Source organism: Eptatretus burgeri, chromosome 1, assembly GCF_056783735.1.
Source record: "Eptatretus burgeri isolate ZD-2024b chromosome 1, Ebu_testis_v1, whole genome shotgun sequence".
NCBI lineage: Eukaryota > Metazoa > Chordata > Myxini > Myxiniformes > Myxinidae > Eptatretus > Eptatretus burgeri.
The window spans coordinates 150,213,582-150,235,144 of record NC_140961.1 but is presented as its reverse complement, the minus strand read 5'-3'; the positions used below and the strand labels follow the sequence as shown (position 1 = coordinate 150,235,144).

The 21,563-nt window shown below is 40.0% G+C and overlaps 1 protein-coding gene and 1 long non-coding RNA gene across 5 annotated transcripts in view; both read right to left on the bottom strand.

The window, feature by feature from the left end:
• Nucleotides 1-6,851, bottom strand: part of LOC147035740 (extracellular calcium-sensing receptor-like) — a 53,354-nt gene extending 46,503 nt beyond the window's left edge. For all 4 annotated transcript variants that reach the window (XM_085847166.1, XM_085847147.1, XM_085847142.1 and 1 more), the window contains exons 1-3: nt 6,568-6,851; nt 2,329-2,614; nt 1,944-2,217 (exon numbers count right to left, since the gene is read on the bottom strand). In XM_085847166.1, the coding sequence (XP_085703292.1) occupies nt 1,944-2,217; nt 2,329-2,614; nt 6,568-6,764 (757 nt within the window). In that variant the 5' untranslated portion in view covers nt 6,765-6,851. The remainder of the gene's footprint in view (nt 1-1,943; nt 2,218-2,328; nt 2,615-6,567) is intronic.
• A 3,776-nt stretch (nt 6,852-10,627) lies between these two features.
• LOC147035739 (uncharacterized) overlaps nt 10,628-21,563 on the bottom strand; it is a 30,213-nt gene continuing 19,277 nt past the window's right edge. The window contains exon 3 of the long non-coding RNA XR_015062526.1: nt 10,628-10,686. This is a non-coding gene — a long non-coding RNA (uncharacterized LOC147035739). The remainder of the gene's footprint in view (nt 10,687-21,563) is intronic.

Sequence of the window (21,563 nt, the reverse complement as noted above, 5' to 3'; positions counted from 1 at the left end):
CTGTAAGCGGGACGAGAATCACCTGTCCACAGGTGATGCTCTACCCCTCACAGATTCCTCGCACATAGGCCTCCTTGTCCACCCTCAGTGCACGTACAGTTTTACGCCTCAGCTCCCTGAACAGCTCAGCTCTGCCATTCAGCCTGGCCCTGCGACTCTGGTCAATGGTATCCAGTGTCCCTTGAGAGACAAAATTCTTCTTTGCCCTGCGGTGAGCTCCAAGGCATCCACCGGCAACATCAAGGACGGTGGTCTTGAAGGCGCTACACAACTCTTCAGGACCCCCCAAAGCACCCAGACCCCCCAAGTGTCCACTCAGCCTGTTTGCAAACTCCTCAGCTACTCTCTCATCCCTGAGCTTGGCAACATCCAGCCTCGGCTGGGATGGTACCATTCTCCAGGATTTAAGGTGCAGCTTTAGAGTTGCTACAACAAGCCTGTGGTCAGTATTGAGGAACTGAGCACTCCGGTAGACCCTGCAGTTCTGGATCATCCTCCAACGACCGTCAATGAGGACATGGTCAATCTCCTTTGCCACACCGCCAGCGTTGGAATACCAAGTCCAGCGATGAGCTTGTGGGCGCTGAAACCATGAACCAGCCACCCTAAGTCCATGACTTCTTGCAAAGTCAAGGAACTTAGTGCTATTCTGGTTCATAGTTCCTGACCCATGGGGACCAACACACACCTCATAACCATCCCTATCAGTTCCAGTCGATGCATTGAAATCCCCCAAGACTAGAAGTGTATCTCGTCTGGGGCACTGATCAACCACAGACTCGAGTGTGGCGTAGAATGCATCCTTCACAGTGAGATCACTCGCCTCAGTCGGAGCATAAACAGAGACCAGGGAAATGACACCTAAGGAGTGACGAATCCTTAATCTCATAATACGCTCGTTGACCGGTGTTACCTCAATTATCATTGGGGTCAGCTTATTGGACACAGCTACAGCAACTCCTTGGGTATGGTAACCATCAGAGCGACCAGACAATAGTAGGTGTAACCACCCACCATTATCTCGCCGCAATCCGGTCTCCGAACCTCAGAGAGAGCTGCAATCCCGATGTCCAAACGCTTGAGCTCAGATGATAACAGAGACAGGTGATCATCCTCTCTTAGGGATAGGACATTCCAGGCACCCACCCGAAGGGACCGCCTCAGGTTAACCCAAGGAGACCGCCGTCTGGTGGACGACACCTCAGCACCACTCCGACACACTCTCCCGCAATCTGACCCAGGGATGTTACCCCGTGGTTTCCCTCCTATCAACGATTGGGGGTCCCGAAGGCTTTGCCCCAATCCCGTCATCCGGTGAGCTGCCCTGCGAAGGGAAGCTGCACAGGAGGTACTCCCACGGAGTGGGTTTTCAGATTTTTTTTGCGTTTTTGCGTTTTGCGGAATGAAGGGTTTTACGGTGGCCGGAGTGCAAATCCTGCCACCAACCTCCTAATAAGAAGTGACCCCAACTGCAGGAGGACGTCCGCAGACACAGTTGGGCACTAGATATGGATGGCCGTTGGCTCACAAGGAGCTCCTCCGCCCTTTGACAGGTTTTGTTTTTAATCCTGCTGGGTGTCCATATCCAAACACCCTCCTCACCAGAAAACCTGGTGGGGGAGACGGTTTAGTCGCCGACAACCCGACCATGGAACAGGTTAGTACAGGTTTACATGGTACCTGTAGCAGGTCACAGATCGAACCTGACCTGACATGGAGTACTTATTCACAATTTTGTACTTATTCACATAAATAAAAGTACTTATTCACTAAAAAAAATTCACTTATTCACTTATTCTGAATAAAAGTATTCAGAATAAAAGTACTTATTCACAATTTTGTTCAACTGTAGGATTGGCACAGTGGAGCGTAAAAGAAATGCAGAAACAACAGAGAGGCTCTCACTCACAATAAATCTTACTTACTCTGGTAACAGCACTCACCAAGTTTTTGGAGATCTTCAGACTGAAAATGTTGTTGTAGAATTTCACGATAAGCAATACAAACCCCAGTAAGCTCAACTTCAGATATAAAATCAGACATTGCGCTCCTTCCATATTCATCATCAAATGTTAAAGTACCGACATACTCCCAACCATAGAGCTCCACAAGTCGTGCCATGGCTGTTGAGTGATGAAGATTGCTCGACATTGTGCGGATGAAGAAAGGAAATACTTTCTTATCGCTCAGGCACTTACAAGAGACACCATAACTAACCTTACATGTCAACACAACATCAGTTATCAGAAATGTGCTCGATATTACATTTGAAACATATTTCATAAAACATTGAATATGCAGTAATAGGAGCAAAAGGATAAATATTACCTGTGGAAGTTGAAAAAGCTCAAGGAAGATACTTAAAAATTTTGCAACTTCTGAGGCATATGGTCCAAGAATGACATCAACTTTAAACTTTTGCTGTTGTTTTACGCTGGAGGGAGAATACTCATCCAATACTCTCAAGCTATTTTCTAAAACTTTTGGAATTGTAAAACATGAATCATATATGATATAACCAATGGTGGTGTTTGGTAGAATGTTGCGGTTTTGATTTATCTCAAGCACGGCATAAATCATAATCATGAGCCAGCGGAAGGTTCTTGGCACGATACTAAAAGGTGTTAAACATTTCAGGTTGTATGCTTACATCAGTTTTAATAATTCCATATAATATGTGATGAAAAAGAGGCATAATTAATACATGTAGCAAACAGACAAGAATACAACAACAGGGCATTTCGAATGTGTATAAATTTTATATTTATAAAAAGAATGATCACACTGTGGTTACAACCTGCGACACAAAATAAATTCCAAAAGGTTAGAGAACTCTTTTGCTGTGAGTGTCATGTTATTTTATTGAAAACGAACCGTTTGTTTTGCTTCAATCTTGCGTGGTCCTCAAAGCACACCTTTCTCCCAGAAATAGATGCTGTTTTAACTGCTAAGAGTTTAAGCTTGAAGCGACAATTTCTGTATTATCTTATGAAGATAGACGTTGAATTTAAATTGCATAATTTTAAAAGTCCTGGCATCATAGTCCTTGTGTTAAATTTATTTTATTTTAGATACAAAATTAAAGTTCATTTTTCGTCTCCATGAACCAGCCTCGCTGATCGGCGTGAGATTTACATCACATATTACACTTTAATAATGTGTGTGACTAGATGAATCATGAGACTTAAAAATAAAATTATATATATATATATATATATATATATATATATATATATATATATATATATATGTAAAATTAAATAATCCTTCACAATTCCTGATCAAAAATATATGATTAAAATAATTATTCGAGACACCAAGCAACCCCCTACCCCACATCATAACCCATCTATAATATTTTTCCTCCCATGTTAAGGGTTAGCGAGTCTCTGCGAGATAGACTTTTTCAAACAGTAATTTTTTATGCAACATATTATTTTATTTTTCATGGTCCTCCATCATAAGTAACACTCGACCCAAACAATACGAATGGAAATTGATGATGTTTACTAAAATTACAACAGGAAAGGCTTTAAGGATGGGTGTACTGAGCATGATGAAAGCATTGATTAAACCTTACTAATAATAACTTTTATTTGACATATGAGTACATTTTTCTGGGTCCCTCATCGTGATTAACACGACCCAAATAAAGCCATTGGAGATCTGATGCAACGAAGCCGAAGTGTATAATCAGCAGAGGCCGACAAGTCGAATGTGTTCGGCCCACCAGAAAACCAAGACGGTATCATTTTGTCTGGGTTCTATGGTGGGTGGAGTCAATTGACAGGTTTGGGTGTGGTCTGGCAGCTGTCTGACCAATGGGTGCGCATTTCAAAAACAGACCCCCAACAAGAACCCCAACCCTAACAACAATGCCAACAAGTGTGTGTGTGTGTGTGTGTGTGTGTGTGTGTGTGTGTGTGTGTGTGTGTGTGTGTGTGTGTGTGTGTGTGTGTGTGTGTGTGTGTGTGTGTGTGTGTGTGTGTGTGTGTGTGTGTTAGGGAGTGTGCACCCATGATCTGAATCTTTGTCACCCGGATTGTATGCAATCTTTGGTGGAGATTGGTCCAGGTCTGTTTTCGAGGGCTGGAATTTGTAATTTGGCCAAGTTGCCGTCAATAGCTCGCCTTCTCTTTGTAAAGGACACCGTATTATCTTTAACGTCCACAAACTGATGCTGGAAGACTGCCTGTCGAGTTTAACATCCATTTGAGGCACACAGTGATGATGCTTCCCCCTACCTGGGGACACCAGGATCACAGTTTGTAGCTGGACTGAGATTCAAACCCAAGGCGAGGCAACTCAGAGGTGAGTGTGCACATTTCAAGGACATCCTGCCAACCCAAAGCGACGTATTGATAGAGGGGTGGACAAAGCGTATAAAAGTAAATAAAAAATTAAACTGGTATGTGCATTGCCGTGATGGTAAACTATGTATAAATAAATATATATATATATATATATATATATATATATATATATATATATATATATATATATATATATATATATATATATATATATATATATTGAAATTGAGTATTGGTTGTGATGGTGTCGTGTCTAAAATTAATGCAGGTGCAATTCTATACTCTTCTCTGCCAGAGAAACACAGGAGTCAGAGAGAGGAGATTGGGACCATACTCTGTGCAGAGCATTCGTGCTGCCCAAGCAGTATCCTTGGCTATTGGGCACAATCATGGAAAGGTTGCTACTCCAACACAGTATACCAGCATGCTGGCAATCATTTTGCTGACCTCGAAGGATGACAGGCCAAGTTAACACCAGCTGGTATTAATTAAACAGCTGAGCGGGACGAGTTAACACCACCTGGTATTATTTCAACAGCTGAGCGGGATTTGAACTCAGGACCCAAGGATCCAAAGCCCACCACCCTCACCACCCTCACCACCCTCACCACCCTCATCACTAAGCCAACTCCATGCATGATACACCAGATACTCAGGGTGTTCAATAAGTCCATAACCCACTTTTGCCGAGCTGTAGATCGTGGAATATTTGATGAAAACACACGTTTCTGCTGTCAAAATTTAACTAAAGAATTGTACATATGTGCCGAATTAAAAAGAAATGCGTCCAGTTATTTTTGATGAAGGCTTAAAACAAATGAACTGACAGATGGAAAAACAGACTGACGGAATCACTGATGGCTACACGGACAACTACAATGGCACTCACTCGACATCCACCAGGCTGAACAGTTTACCATTTGCAACCCATTCCACTGAAAGGCCAGATCCGGATTTTCACTAAAATCAAATTATTTCATCCTTCCTTGTCGCACACCCAATCAGTTCACCAAGTTTCTTCCGAATCCGATAATAACTTTTTGAGATATCCTGCTCACAGACAAACAAACAGAGAGATAAACAGACAGGGGTGAAAACATAAGCTCCATGCACCTTCACTTGCAGAGGTAAAGAGACGGACGGACAACACCTTAATAATAATCCTCCAAGCAGGATAAATGGGCTAAAATGACATCTGCATTGCACAAACTTGCATAATTCTCTTTATATTGAGTTATAAGCTATCGTCATCTGTAACTTACATCTTTTTATAATTGTTAGAATTGAAGAAACTCTCCCTTTTTCTAAGTTCTCCAATAATTTTTACCTTTGCAAACTATGTTGCGAAGGTTATGTTTTGATCGCTGTGTATTTATTTATTTATTTGTGAATATGTGTGTTTGTTTGTTTGTTTGTTATTCGTATAACTCCAAAAGTATTGAAATGAATCGCAGCAAATTTGGTGGGATGATTGGTTATTATCCGAGGACCATTTGTTTAGATTTTGGGAGCAATCGGGTCAAAGGTCAAGGTCAAGGTCATGAAAAGGTCAAGATCATGTAAAGGTCAAAATCGTCTTTTTACCATAGCGCGGTCAATTTGTATCCAATTTGCATGCAACTAATGCCAAAATGTTCAAAATTCAATGCCCCATCTTGTGATATGTGACATGACACAATGACGTAATAACCCTTATTAGCGGTTGAGAGTCAAATGTCAGGGGGGATCACGACATTGCAAAATGTGCAGTTTTAGTCATAACACGGTCAATTTTTTATCCAATTTGCATGCAACCAATGCCAAAATGTTGTAAATTCAATGCCCAATCTTGTGATATATGATATGACACAATAAATTTAATGTTTTTAAGCCATCATAACACATAGGAGATGGCAGATGTGGTATGGGATTAAATACCCTCACAATCAACGGTTTCTGGGGCGGGGGGCAAAATGTAGCATTGGCGAAGGTTTGCGCTCTACTGAGTTCACGTTCTATTATATTTCTGTTTTGGAATAGTGTCTTATCTGGGACAGCTTTGTCGATATTGAATATCAAACATATTTTTCGAAGTTGATCAAACTTATTTTCGAAATTTTGTTTCAGTTCCCTGTTCAAATCTAAAATTTATGGTTCAAAATTATGATTAAAAAAAAATAGCTTTTCGATGTAAATCAACAGTGGGTCATGTATTGGTAAGTTTTACAAAAGCTGTCACATTCATGGTAAAAAAAGGAAAATGAAGCGTACTTACGAAGCACACCGTAGCTTACTCGGAGGCTTTCTGAGAGATACGCGACCCTCTGCCTTGAAAAAGTGCAGCGGAATAATTCCTCCGAGAATGATATCACCACTCTCCGATATTGTTCTCGTTCCAATCCGCTGGTCTTCCTCATAGCTTCCTCCAATAAATGCCAACAGGTAATAAAAACAAAACATCAAGCAGAACATCTTTTAACAGGAACAAAGCACGATCTGAAACAAAGGACTCTTCATTTGTCTGGTGGTAAACTCGTCTCTGAGCGTTTTATGGGTTTGTTACTCACATCTCTGCCTTTCTAAATCGCATTTAATTTTATTATTTAAACTCTCAAATTATATCATTGGAGCAGTGTTTAACTTCATCAGATTTGCTTTATTGTAGGATAATTAAAGTGATCATGTTAAACATGGACAACTTTCAAAAAAATATGTTTCATTATTAATTAAGTAATCTCAAAATTAAATTGAAACACAAAAGTGAAAATTATCTTTTGAAACACACAAAATTACACAAATGGTTTATTTTTAGTATCAGTGAATACTCTCAGGGAGTTTCCAAAAGAAACTGCATCACCATAGCAAAGCAGCATCTTTTGCCGACTCATTGAATGTTTGTTCCTCTTTAGTCCATCCTAATCATTGAGTGTTTTTTTCATTTCTTCATAACGGATTTTTACAGAATATACTGCACTTCAGGTTTCAAAGGAAGATTGTAATTATCAAAAAAGAAAGAATTGTATTTTTTAAACAAGTTTTTACCTCTGCCACCGAAAGTGAAGAAGATAATGTTTTCTCACCTTTCTGTCTGTTTATTGCAAAATCAAACATTTTTCAAGTATATTGGTTAGAGGATTTTGTTTTTCTGTCTCTCTGTCTATTTGTCGCGTACTGGTCACAATTTCAAACCGATCTTCACGAACCTTCACCACATGGTAGAACTTGTCATTAGGAAGAAGCCTATTGTTTTTGAGGTCAAAAGGTCAACGAAGGTCGTGTCAACAACTTAGGTGAAATTACTAAAAACCTCAATTTTCATCTGATTGACATGAAATTTGAAGAGGATAGATAGTTCAGGTCACTGAATTCAACTAGCCAATTATTTGAGGTCAGCATTGACCAAAAGGTCAACGTAGGCCAAAGGTTAACAACCTAAAGTGGAATTTCTAGAATCCTCAATTTTCATCCCATTCACTTGGAATTTGAAGCGGATTTGCATATTTGGTCATTGAATTCAACCATGAATTATTTTTGAGATCAAATTTGTTCAATGGATTTTGCAAGTATCGTGCTCTGCATGAGTTCTCCTTGTCACTTGCAAAATCGAACATTTTTCAAATATATTGGTCAGTCAATTTTGTTATTCTGTCTGTCTGTCTGTCTGTTTGTCGCCTACAGGTCACAATTACAAACTGATCGTCATAAAACTTGAATAAGTTGTAGAGGTATCACAACTTTGATGTTAAAGTTTGATGTTAAAGTTTGATGTTAAATTTGATGTTAAAGTGATAGTATGTTTATTGTATCACATGGTGTAATTGTCGAGCTTTCAAAGGAGACGGAGAGTTGAGAGGAGTTTTTGAGAGAAAGATGAGAAGAAATTGAGTTTTTGAAGCATTAAACCTGAGATGCCTCTTGATTAAGATACCTATAGAATTGAGAAAATTAAAACCTGAGAAGCCTCTTGATTTTGTGTTCAAATGAAAAGGTCATCTTGAGGTTAAATTTCTGAAATCGTCATTTTTCATCCGATTGACTTGAAATCTGAACAAGATTTGCATATTGCTTCCCTGAATTAGGAAGCTAGCTATTTTGAGGACAAAAGGTCAAGGGTCAACTCAAGGTCAAACTTATAAAATCATCATATTTTATTTGAAAAATTGTCCTTTTTCATCTGATTGACTTGAAAGTTCAACAGAATTTGCAGAGTCCATCATTGAATTGGGAAAGCAACTATTTTTGAGGTCAAAAGGTCAAAGGTCAACTGAAGGTCAAATTTCTAATATCAAATTTCATCTGGAAAATCATCAATTTTCATCTGATTAACCTGAAAATTATGCAGCAATTGCTGAGTATATCACTGGATTTGGAAACCAACTATGTTTGAGGTCAAAGGTCAACTCAAGGTAAAACTTCTAAATTCATCAATTTCAATCTGAAAAAATATTCACTTTTCATCTGATTGACCTGAACTTTCATTAAGATTGTGAATTTTAATCATAATAATATGGACAATTTGATGTATCCCTGGCAACCTTTGGAGAAGGAGGTGCATTTTGCAAGTATCATGCTCTGCATGACGTCTTTTCCTTGTTTGTCTGTTTGTTAATTGCAAAATCGAAGATTTTTCAAGTATGTTGGTCAGTTGATTTTGTTATTCTGTCTTTCTGTCTGTCTGTCTATCTGTCTGTCTGTCTGTTTGTTTTTTTCTGTCTGCCTGTCTGTCTCTCTGTCACTGACAGATCACAATTGTAAACCGATCTTCACGTAATTTCACCACATGGTAGAGCTTGTCATAAGAAATAAGCCTGTTGTTTTTGAGGTCAAAAAGTCAAAAGGTGAATATAGGCCAAAGGTTAACAACTTTTATGACATTTCTAAAATCCTCAATTTTGATCCGATTGGCTTGAAATTTGAACAGGATTGATATTTCATGTCAATTAATTCAACCAGTCAATTCTTTTTCAGGTCAACATCGACCAAAAAGTCAACATTGGCCCAAGATCAACAAATATGGTGGTGTTGCTAAAATTCTCAATTTTCATCAGATTGTCTTGAAATTTGGAGAGCACATATATTTTGGGTCACTGAATTCAACCACCAATTATTTTGGAGGTCCACTTCGGCCAAAAGGTCAACATAGGCCACATTTCAAAAACTGTAAAAAAATTTTGGAGGAGGTAAGCATGACGTGAGGGAAAGAGAAGGCAGACATGCAGTGGAGCATTATTTGCGATTTATACTGTCTCATCAAAATGATTCTGCATGGAATAACAGTGAAGATGTGAAGAAAATAATGTCTGAAATACATTTTCTACTGGTCATACTATAAACACCGCCTGGACACGTCTGGAGGCAAACACTGTCTAGTTACCTCTGGAGGCAAACAGGGTTTGGATATTCCTGGAAACTACCACTGCCCGGACACATCCTGAGACAGCCACCACCCAGACATGTCCTGAGGCAGCCACTGCCCAGACAAGTCCTGAGACATCCACCACTCAGACACATCTGGACAATCAAATAATTGTCAAATACAACCTTCTGGATGTTTAACAGCATTACAGGTGAAATGCGATAAGCTCAATCATCTCTTCACCTGAGCAGAATTTCCAAATATAAAGTGTGGAATTGACCTTTGCATCAGTTCTGACTGCGAAAAAAAAAGTTCATTTGTCCAATTCGCACAATGTTTGACAATCCAGATATCTATTGTCGTTTCCCGTTGTTTTTTAATATGAACGCGCTTGCTTGGCAAGTGATTAATGATCAGCTACGTATAAAAAAGATCACCCAGAAACGACCTGAATATCTAACAATATCCAATTGGACAAATTATCACATTTTTTAACAGTCAGAACTGCTGCAAAGGTCAATTCCACACTATATATTTTTAAAATTCTGCTCAGGTTAAGATATTCTCGAGCTTATTGCATGTGCAGAAATGCATATATATAGCCATGAACACTGGCGACTCCTGGTGATTACATGAATTACATTGTATCCTATTTTTCTTTTTTTTAATGTTGAAGGCTCCAGTCATGGACTAAATAGTCCTCATAGAGGCCAGCCCTTAATGTAAAGAAATGCAATGCCAGAAAAGTAAGGAAAGAGAGAATAGTCTAAGAGTATTTGAGGAAGTAAAACAATCTGCTTTTTGAAAAGAGGAAGTGTTTGGTTGTTTTAAAAAAAAAATCAGTGTTTGGGAAAATGTGAGAAGGTAAAGAGTTCCAGAGTTTGGCAGTTGGAGGGAAGAAACAAGCATTGTAATGGCCCACACTTGAGTTGCCAATGGCCACACGATAATCATCTGATGTAGTGGCTTGTCGAGTATTCATTGGTCTCGATAATGGTGGAGGCAGCAAGTTCCTGTGAGCTGAAACTGAAGTAATATCTGTGGAAAAGAGGAGAGAGAGAGATAGCTTACTATGCAGCATAATTTGAGCGGTTGACTTTTGAAGTCAGATTGGTCGAGTTGACAAGTCAAATAACTCTGTATTCAATTCTGTCCAGTAAGTATGTGAGCTGGAACCTCCCCAGATGTGAGAGCGGTACTCTATACAAAGACAAATCAATCCTTCATATTGTTGGAACAACTGTTCAGAGGAGAAGAATATTCGACTGCTGAACAGGACTCCGAAATTATTTGTGGCAGACTTAGCTATTTGTGAAATGTGTGGATTCCAGGATAAATTTGATGTTAAAGTGATGCTTAGTATGTTTATTGTATTACATGGTGCAATTGTCGAGCTTTGAAAGGAGACGGAGAGTTGAGAGCAGTTTTTGAGAGAAACATGAGAAAAGATTGAGTTTTTGAAGCATTAAACTTCGCTTTCAATTCAATGGATCATCCTTTCGCTTTCCATCAATCATCCTGTTTTTTTACAACTTCAGTGGAAATTTACCCTTCTCACCCCTCCCTCTCAAGGCAATCATCACATTTTTCCTCCTCCAAGTTTCCGTCTCACCTTTCTCCCTCAATTCTCCCCACTCAACCTTCTCCCTCTATTCACCCCCCTCACTCACCGTTCTCAAAGTTGCCCCCCTCACATCCACAAATCTGCCTCCTTCCCCAGCTCTCTCTCCACCATCTCAGCACTCCAACTCCTCAAATCCTCAAGAGCCTTCTGCCCCCTCTATTATTACTCCCCACTGTACCTCAACCCAGCACCACAGAGCCTTCTCTCCTCCTCATCTGACCCTCTCCCCAAGCTCTTCTGCAATCCGCAACACTCTTTCAACAACTCTCTTTACTTTCCACACTCCTCCCTTGTCATCCCATCCCCTCCCCTCCCCTTCACTGCACCCTGTAGAAGAATTTTCGAAGTCATCTGTACAATTGAACATTTATTTAACAATTAACATAAACAAACAACAAAAACAAACACTCATATGCATATAGAGTGATCCAGGTACTGACTTGCTCCAGATCTCTGAAATACATGGAAAACCTTAGTTCTAAAATCGAGTTCAGTCAGACACCATTTTTATCATTTTCAAGTGCTGCCGCCAGCTTGTCTGGTGTTGATATTCCCAGGTGGAGCTCATCTTCAACCTTCGTGCAGCCGCCAGCTTGATTTGGTTGTAGAATTGTGGCATATATTTCAAACCCCTATGTGTAAATTGTCTCTCAGCACAGAATGATGCACAGAATGATAGAATGGCATCAGACACAACTCTTTTGGGTATTATGATAAATTTTGATTGTATGTTGGTCAAAAGCCAGTCTGCTTATAACAGATTGGGGAAATATACTATCTTGAAGTAATTTTAGAGCTCAATGAATACAACTGGACTTTCCTTGGAACCACATTCCAGTTGTGGGTGTCTTTATAAAAAAAATCCTTCAGATAGCTTTGAGGCAATTATTTTCACTGAATTCAACTTACTGGAAGAGGTCAGCCTGCTCATAAATTTTAATAGTCAGGTGATATTTCCATACAAAGAAAAGATATAATCATGTTAATAGATACGTGTTTTCAGCACATAAAATCATATCATATTTGAGTATTTTTTCTATTTCAGGTTTAATACATTTATTTAAATATCAAGTTTTGATCATCAACATTATAATATTTGTTTTATCACCCTCAAACCCATTATGCCAATTTTCAGAAAAAATTGCATCTACAACCCAAAGCATCCTCCCCTCCATGTTCATTAACAGTGTGGACCTCAAATATCCAGGGTCTTCGCTCAAACCTAACAGATATTTCTGACAAACCAGACCTAATCGTCCTAAGGGAAACTTTCAAGACATCTCTGACTCCCTTGTATCTCTCCCTGGTTACTCCCTCCTCTGGCATGACAGACCTGAGCATCGTCCTGGTGGAAGAGTTGCTCTCTTCATCAAAGCCTCTGTTTTTCACTCTCCAAGCACTGCCCTCACTCCCGCACACCCCCAGGAATACCTCTGGCTACAGCATCCCCTCCAATCCCACCTCATGTTTGTATGTGTGCAGTACCATCTACAAAACAGTGATGGCTCCATTGACAACTCATTATCCAAAAACATTGACCAACATCTATCCCCTCATCGCAACTCTCTCTTCCTCATAAGTGGTTACTTCAATTGTCATCATGCCAGTTGGCTGGGTGTGGGTACCTCTCTCACCTGTCATGGCACTTCAGCAAAAGTCTTCTGCGACTCATTGAGCCTGACTCAATTGGACAACTTCCCAACCCAATGTCAACCAACTGTATTGCATCTCTTCTGTATCTGATTTTGACAAATTTCCCTGAAAATATCTGCTGTTATTCTTACCTGAAAATATCGCTCCAATTGGATCTTCTGACCACGTACTTGTCAAAGTGGACATCTCTGGCTGTTATTAGAGAATCACCTCAGTGCTGTCGAGTCTGGCATTTCATTCAGGTTGACTGGCAGGGTCTGTAGGGAGCAGTAAAACTTCCAGACTTGTCTCCCATCGCGACTTTCTCCAACATCAACTCCTCCTGGGAATTCTTTCAAAGAAACTTGCTCTCTCTCTCATGTACACATTTAACCCCTCTCATCTTCAGTTGTCCCACCCTTCCTCATGCCCATGGTTCACTTAAGCTTGCGGCGAGGCAGGTGTCCTGAAATAACTCACCTTTGCATACCTGGAAAGCAAACCCCACTGAGGGTAATCTCAGTTCCTTCCACAAAGGTTGGAAAAAGTGTGTCTACCCACAGGAGAGCCAGAAAACAACATCTTTCTAATCTCAAGTCTGAACTCTCAAACCACTATCCCTCCTCCAAATCCTGGTGGCATCTTATCAAGTCTTTTTCTGATGTATGTTCCCCCTTTTTCCCTTCACTTGGTTCAAATGTCCGCACTGCTGACAATGCACGTGAAAAGGCTGAATGCCTAAACTTGCTGTTTGCATCTAAATATTGTGTCTGAAACCCATTGCTTTCTGTACCTACCTTCCCCAGTCACACCCACCTGTCCCTGGACTCTGTGTTCTTTTCTTCTGAAAAAGTGCAGAACTTGCTGTCATACCTCGACTCAAGATTCTGCAACCAGTCCAGACGGCATCACACCACGTGTCCTATAAACCTGCTCTGCTGTTCTTGCTAATCCTCACTCCATTCTATTCACCCTCTAATTTGCTCATGGTCATCTGCCAACGGCTTAAAAATCAGCAAACGTTACCGCTCTGCATAAAAAAGGTGCAAAAACAGATCTCTGCAATGTCAGACCAATCAGGCTTCTCCCAATCATCAACAAGGTTATGGAATCCATCTTTGCTTCAGACAATAATTCCTTCCTCTTCTCCAATTGCTTAATTTACGATCATCAATTTGGTTTTGGACCAGGCCACTCTTTTCTGGATATGCTGCTTCTGCTCTCCCAACAATGGATGGAGGTACTCAATGACAGACATGAAATCAGAGCCATATCCCTCGACATATCACGTGCCTTTGATTCGGTCTGGCAACCTCCCTTGCACAACAAACTCTCTTCCAATGGTATCCCATTGCATCTCCACTCATGGCTCGCAGACTTCCTCTCCTGCCACTGTCAACGTGTGGCCATAAATGGAGTTCTTTCATCCCCTCTTCCTGTCCAGGCTGAAGTGTCTCAAGGCAGTGTTCTGGGCCGTGTTCTTTTTTCTGTTTTTCATCAATGGTCTCTATGACTCTGGAAAACCCTCTTTATCTCTTTGCTGATGACACCAGCTCCTGCCGTACCATCTGTCATCTTTCAGCTTCTTTGCTCTCTGCAGATCTGGATATAATCACAAACTGATCCAACATGTGGAACATGTCGTTCAATCCTTACAAATCTCACTTCACACTATGTCTCTCCCAAAGCACCGATTTGAACCCCCCACCCCCGAATCTACTTTCTCAACAATCCTCTGGAAGAAGAACAATCATTCAAGCTTTTGCGGCTCACTATCCACCATGATCTTTGCTGGGAAAGCCACATTTCCAACCTGGCCTCCAAAGCCAGTCACCGACTGGGAATCCTCCATCTTGCAAAGTCCTTCCTCCGACCACCTGAGCTCCTGACCACATACATCGCTTTAGTCTGCAATCTGATGGAGTACTACACTCTCCCCTGGGCTGGTTCTCCTGCCTCTCACCTTTCTTGGCTTCATGCTGTGGAAAACAAGGCATTTAGGATCGTTGGTATCTCTCACAGTGAGGCTGAGTCTTTGGGCCTCTCACTCTCTCATCACAGTCAGGTCGGTGGTCTTTCTGTTTTCTACCATCTCCTCTCCAGCCTTGCTCCCCTGCTCTGCCTGTGATCTGTCTCCCCTATATTTCCTCAGGGAACTCAAGGTCGGCTAAAATCCCTTTCTGGTTCCCATTGTGTGCTACCTTTTTGGTTGCTGGTTGCATCATTGGTTAGGGGCGCAGCTATGCCACCGATGCCCCTATTACCAATACACTGGTGCTCATTTTGCCAACCTTGGAAGGATGACAGGCTGAATCAAGACCCTGGTGTTAATTCAGTGAAAAACAGGGCTCAAACTCAGGACCCTAGGATCCCAAGCCATCACCTCACTATTAAGCCAACACCAGGCTTAGTCCTTTCTGGTGAAACTGCCAAAATCAAGAATCACTGTTCACCTTCACTCTTTCATTCCTCTTTTTTCCCACCTCTGGAACAAACTCCCACACTCTCTTCACTCCCACTCACCCCTCCAGGCCTTGCAAACGGCTGTTTACCACCATCTAATCTCTTTCCCAATCCAAAATATTGATCTTTACGACCCCGTTAATCCACTTCAAACCCACCTCCTTCAAATTCACTGTTTTTTTTCCTCAAAGTCCCTGTCGTAGCATTTTATTTACCCTGTGTACCCTGTCCCATCCCTCTTCCTTCCACAGATATCCTATTGTCTTTGTTCCCCACTATGTTGTGCTTCACTCTCCCACCCCTCTTGTCTCCTGCATTGTTATATATTTCTGTGTATTCGCTCTTACACAATCCTCGACTTGGTATGCAAAAAAATAAAGGTTGGGGCTGCTTGGTTTCATGGTTTTGGAGTTATGGAGGAGACACACTGATGGACTGACTGACACTTTTTATTATATTTTGATAGTTATTCTATGCCTGGAATTGGCTTTGTGGTTAGGGTGGTGGGCTTGGGATCGGACCCTGAGTTCAAATCCCACTCAGTTGTTGAATTAACACGAGATGGGGTTGACTCTGCTTGTCATCCTTCCGAGGTCGGCAAAATGAGTGACAGCATGCTGGTTTACTTGTCGGAGTGGCGACCTGTCCAAGATTGTGCCCAATAGCCAAGGAGACTGCTAAGGCAGCACCAACGCTCTGCACAGAGTATGGTCCCAATGGGTGGATGGACGGATAGTTATTCTGTGCTATTTATTTTCATAAGCTTGTTTCTCATTCTTTCTCTAATCTTATCTTTCCTAATGGCGTTTTTGTATTGTTCAGAAGAAAAAGGTAGATTGTGGTCTTCATAATAATATATTATTGTTCACTTTCTGGCAATATTCTCTCCTCTACTTGGCATTTATCGGTGTATTTATTTCTTTGGTCTTGATAATAATATATTATTGTTCACTTTGTGGCAATATTCTCTCCTCTACTTGGCATTTATCGGTGTATTTATTTATTTGGTCTTGATCATAATATATTATTGTTCACTTTGTGGCAATATTCTCTCCTCTACTTGGCATTTATAGGTGTATTTATTTCTAAAATAACAATCAAGCATGAAAGAAAATTTTAAGAGCAAATTCTTTATTGATATCTCAAATTGAAATCATTAAGGCTATCAAAAAAGATTTCGTGTTTTTTTTTTTGTTGTTGTTTATTAAGGTGCTTTATTTTCATGTGACTTTCTCCACCATCGAGAATCTCGATAAATATATTTTTCCATGTTTCTTGTGTTAAATATCGTTGTTGAAATATAATGATAAACATCTCTCAAAGTGTTGTTTGGAGCTTCTCCAACGCCATATATAATTTAATGATTAATCGTAGTATTTTGTTTTTCCATTAATTTTTTGACAACCATTAAATTTTTAAAAAATATCCCAGTCCAGAGGCTTTATTCCCCTCACCAGAGAGGGCATTGCAAGTGGATCAATTTGTTTGTCTGCACAGAACGTATGTCTATTAATTACATACTATTGAAATGATAATAATAATGACACATAATGACATTTATAATGGTTTTATAAGTGTATTTATTTGTAAAATAACAATCAAGCATGAAAAAAAATTTTTAAGAGCAAATTCTTTATTGATATCTCAAATTGAAATCGTTAAAGCTCTCAAAAAAGATTTCGTGTTTTTTTTTTTTATTAAGGTGCTTTATTTTCATGCGACTTTCACCACCATCGAGAATGTCGATAAATATATTTTTCCTTGTTTCTTGTGTTAAATATCGTTGTTGAAATATAATGATAAACATCTCTCAAAATGTTGTTTGGAGCTTCTCCACGCCACATATAATTTAATGATTAATCGTAGTATATTGTTTTTCCATTAATTTTTGACAACCTTAAAGTTTAAAAAAATATCTCAGTCCAGAGGCTTTATTCCCCTCACCAGAGAGGGCATTGCAATTGGATCAATTTGTTTGTCTGAACAGAACGTATGTCTATTAATTACATAATATTGAAATTATAATAATAATGATGAATAATGACATTTATAATGGTACATAATGACAATGATAATGGTACCATTTATACCATGATAATAATGACAATGACAACGATAATAATAATGGTAATGATAATTGCAATGGTACATCATGATAATTTTGACAATATTGAAAATTATAATCAAAATAACAATGACAAGCCGGTAGGCGGTGATGGGTCGCCGAGCAGGACTGTTAGTATTGCGACAATCGTAGGTGTCGAGAAACGGTGTTTGTATGATCCTCCAATCACAATCGCAGTCGAAGATCTACTTAGTAATGCGCAATATTGTAAAATAACATATGAAAGGATTCCTAGCCACAGGATGTGCCGTTTCGCTGTGCAAGAGCTCAGATTACCTGGCAGGTAATGATGGCACCCGGTGCTAGGCACATATTGCCAAAGCATCTGTATTCGTGCCTGGTTGGTGTATTAAGGCCTTTGACCCCTGACCTAATCGAGATAGGTCATTATGCACACGACAATGTTGTAGTACTCATTACGGTCTATAAGCATGTAATGTTTCATTCGATTAGGTTCAATTGTCTTGGAGCTAGTGTACGTTGAAGTTTCAGTGGGAATGCTCAATGGCCCTCGGACACCCAAGTAGAGAGGGTTGCCATTTGGAAACTACAAGATATAGAGCAAAATGGATGTCATATAGCGGATAGGGAATCACCTTAAGTTTAGGCATATCAAATGTCATCCAGTTCCATCTACTGATAACTACTCGGTATTCATTTGAATTAAAAGTACCGAAAATGCGGTTTGAAATTGGAAATCCCCAAAGTTCGAGAGGGTGCTGTGGGTGAACAAAGATGTAAATCGAAAATCCGGCTCGATCCTTTGTGCATAAATGTATTCCAGACGATTAATGTGGATTTTTATGACCATCCGACCATAACCCTAGGAGGAGTAGCATTTGGCTTGAAGGCACCTCCAGCACTCGCACATTATCGATTTTTGCACTAATTGACCTTTGACCCCTGAGCAAAATCGGTCAATATGTAATGAGGCAAAGCTGTACTACTCATTGAGTACCATGAATCTGCAAAGTTTCATTCGTATCGATGCACTCACCTGGTCGCTAGGGAGCCTTCAATTTTCGCCAATTTTCATGCATACCCTAATTGCAGGGGGCGCTGCGGGTAAAGTATTCCATATATCACAAAAACCGGAATATATTTGATAGCTCAACAACTCAAGATCATTCGTGCCAAATTTCATAACCCTACGTGGGATAATGGCTTTCGGAATTGATTTTGCGTGAACGTTACCGATTTTGAAGGTTTTTCGGTTGTTGCTAGGGAACCAAAGCGTCCCTAGCAACCATCACAATTTTCAAAGCACTAGGTCATCTGATGTACCTACTACCCAAGTTTGGTCAAAATCGGCCTACGTTTACTACCAATTATGCTGATGACAAACGAACAAACATCCAAACAAACAGATATAACTACTGACAATAATGTCACCTATTTCGGCGACCCAATAATAATAACGATGATAATAATGATAATTATTATAATGATAATGGTACATCGTAATAATCGGATGTAAGTGCATCTTAAGTACATGTACCATTGGAATGTGTGTCTGTCCATTACTTGCATATTAATGCAATGTTAATACGTCTATTAATTATCTAATATTGGACCATGAGTAAGTCTACATCATTAATTCGGAATAAGTGGAACGTACCTTTTAGACCTTTAGACCCCTTTATACCTTATACCCTTTAGATGCCTTTGTACACATCAGATCGCTTAGATCCTTTTTAGACCTTTATCAGACCCTTCAGAGTAAATAGACCTTTATATACTTTAGACCCCATTGGACACTTTAGACCCTTTTAGACTCCTTTAGACCCCTCAGATCCTTCAAAAACCTATAGTCCCCTGAGACAGTTTAGACCATTTTGCTCCTTTCGACTCCTTGGACCTTTTAGACTACTTGAACCCTTTAGACTCTTGGACCCTTTAGACACATTTAAACCCTTCAGACCCCTTTGACCCTTTTTAGACTTTGTATGACCCTTTTTAGACTTTGTACGACCCTTTAAACCATTCAAGCCATTAGACTTCAGAGACCCTTTAGACCTTTTCGACTCTTTAGACCCCATTTGACCATTTTAGACCCCAATTGACCATTTAGACCCCTTTGTTAAAACTCCTAAGAGTATTTAGTACTTTTAGACCCCTGAGAACCTTTACATCATTTATAACCCTTAGGCAGTTTAGACCCCAGATCCTTTGGACCTCTTTAACCCCTTTCTACCCCACAGACACTGGAGACAATTTTTAATCTTTATAAGACAGTTTCGACCCTTGAGACCCAGGGCATGTTTGACAAGATGACTTGCCTCTAACAAATATCTAATACAGGAGTAAATGTAACCTACTTTATCACACTGCCCATACTGTTCTTCAGACAACCCATCTACAGATTCTGTAGCTCATGCCACAAAACATAACGATATAAAATAATTTGTGCCTTCCTTGCTCATCATGCTATATTTCTAAAGGGTTCCTGCTGTCATTGCAGACAAGTCTCAGGCATTGTAAAGAGCAGCAGTGATGTGTGCAATAAAAAAAAACATTCAGTGTGCCAGTCAGTTTGACCTCCAATATGGTGGATAAACAAAGGTACGTGACCTTGTGATATCACGTGAGAAACCTCTACAGTCAACAACAATTTCTGTTAATACATGTTATTAATAACTGTTTGCACACATATTTCAGAGAATTGTTTTACAATTTACAAAGAAGCTCCAACAACTGTCTTGACAGCAGTAATAAGATGATTAGAGATTCATTTCTTCAATCCATATGCATTGTTATGGACATATTAATGATGTTATTTTACCAGAGGATTATGGACCAGGATAACATTTAATTGTGCTGTGCGTGAAAGTTACTTGTATTTTTGTTAAGTAATTGTTTTAAATGTACTTTGGTGAAGTTGTTTTGGCTGTTGAAAGACCTGGGTCACCAAGGCACCAGCCAAGACTGCAGTGAGCCTCTGGAATGGCAACAACCTGAGATAAGAGACACTGACAGCAGTCACATTGGCCTTGGCAATGATAAACAACTCTTGATGCAAGATGCACCGACAGTTTGAGAGGGATATAAAATACAAACAGTTTGCATCAGAAACACAAGAGAGAAGAAATATAGAAGGAACGAAGGACACAAAGGAGAGAAAGGCATTCTTCTTATATTAGCTGCTTGATCTCATAAGGTGAACGAAAGGTGATAATCTCCAGAGCTGCTGTGTTTGGTTCTCAAGCGGGGCAAATTAATGTAAAATCAACTGCACCTGCTGTAAGTTGGTCTGTGGAGATTTAGCTTTGCTTGTATTATACTCAATGAGGTAAAATTGGCTGAACTCCCTCTGCTTGTCAAATGTACTGGTCGCTCTACTCAAATCTACTCCACTGTGATTGTCTCAGAGAAGACTTCTAAGCAGGCACCTCATCGCTGGCCATATCAAGAAGGCAGCTTGCCCTTCACTTTCTCCTCACCTTTCCAGTCATGCATTGTCCTTCATAGCTACGAGTGCTTGAATTCAACCTCTCTGACACAGCATGTCCTGTGGTCTCGAGTTCTTCTGCATGCTCCAGTTTAGAAAAGCTCTCACCCTCTGAGGACTTTCACGACGTGACTGGCCGGTAGGCTTCATCATGTGCCACCCACTGGACATTATCCTTTTGAATGTGCTCACAGCTGGCCATTCACCAATATACACCCTACTGGGGTATATTTTGCAAACTGTTTAACTGATGAGTTAAGTTGCCACCTTGAAAGTCGAGAGTTACTTCATATATCTGTATTAATTTGGGGACTCTGAATTAAGAAAGTCATTTAGTAATACTTATAATTCATATTATTGTTTTTTTTAGTAGATACTTGGGATTAATAAATATTACTCGCAAAATTATAGTTCTGTCTCTTGGCATATGCTGGTTTCACCTGTTAAACAACACACAGGGCACATTGGTGTTTTTGTTCCTTTTTCCTCTGTGACATTCTCTGGGTAACTGGTGCACTCGCTTCGGTGCCTAGAGGTGGACACATAACAGCCTGATCCTGATCACTTACAGCCTGATCATGGGGCAGGACTTAGCAGATGCAGTAGAGTTTCCAGGATTCTGA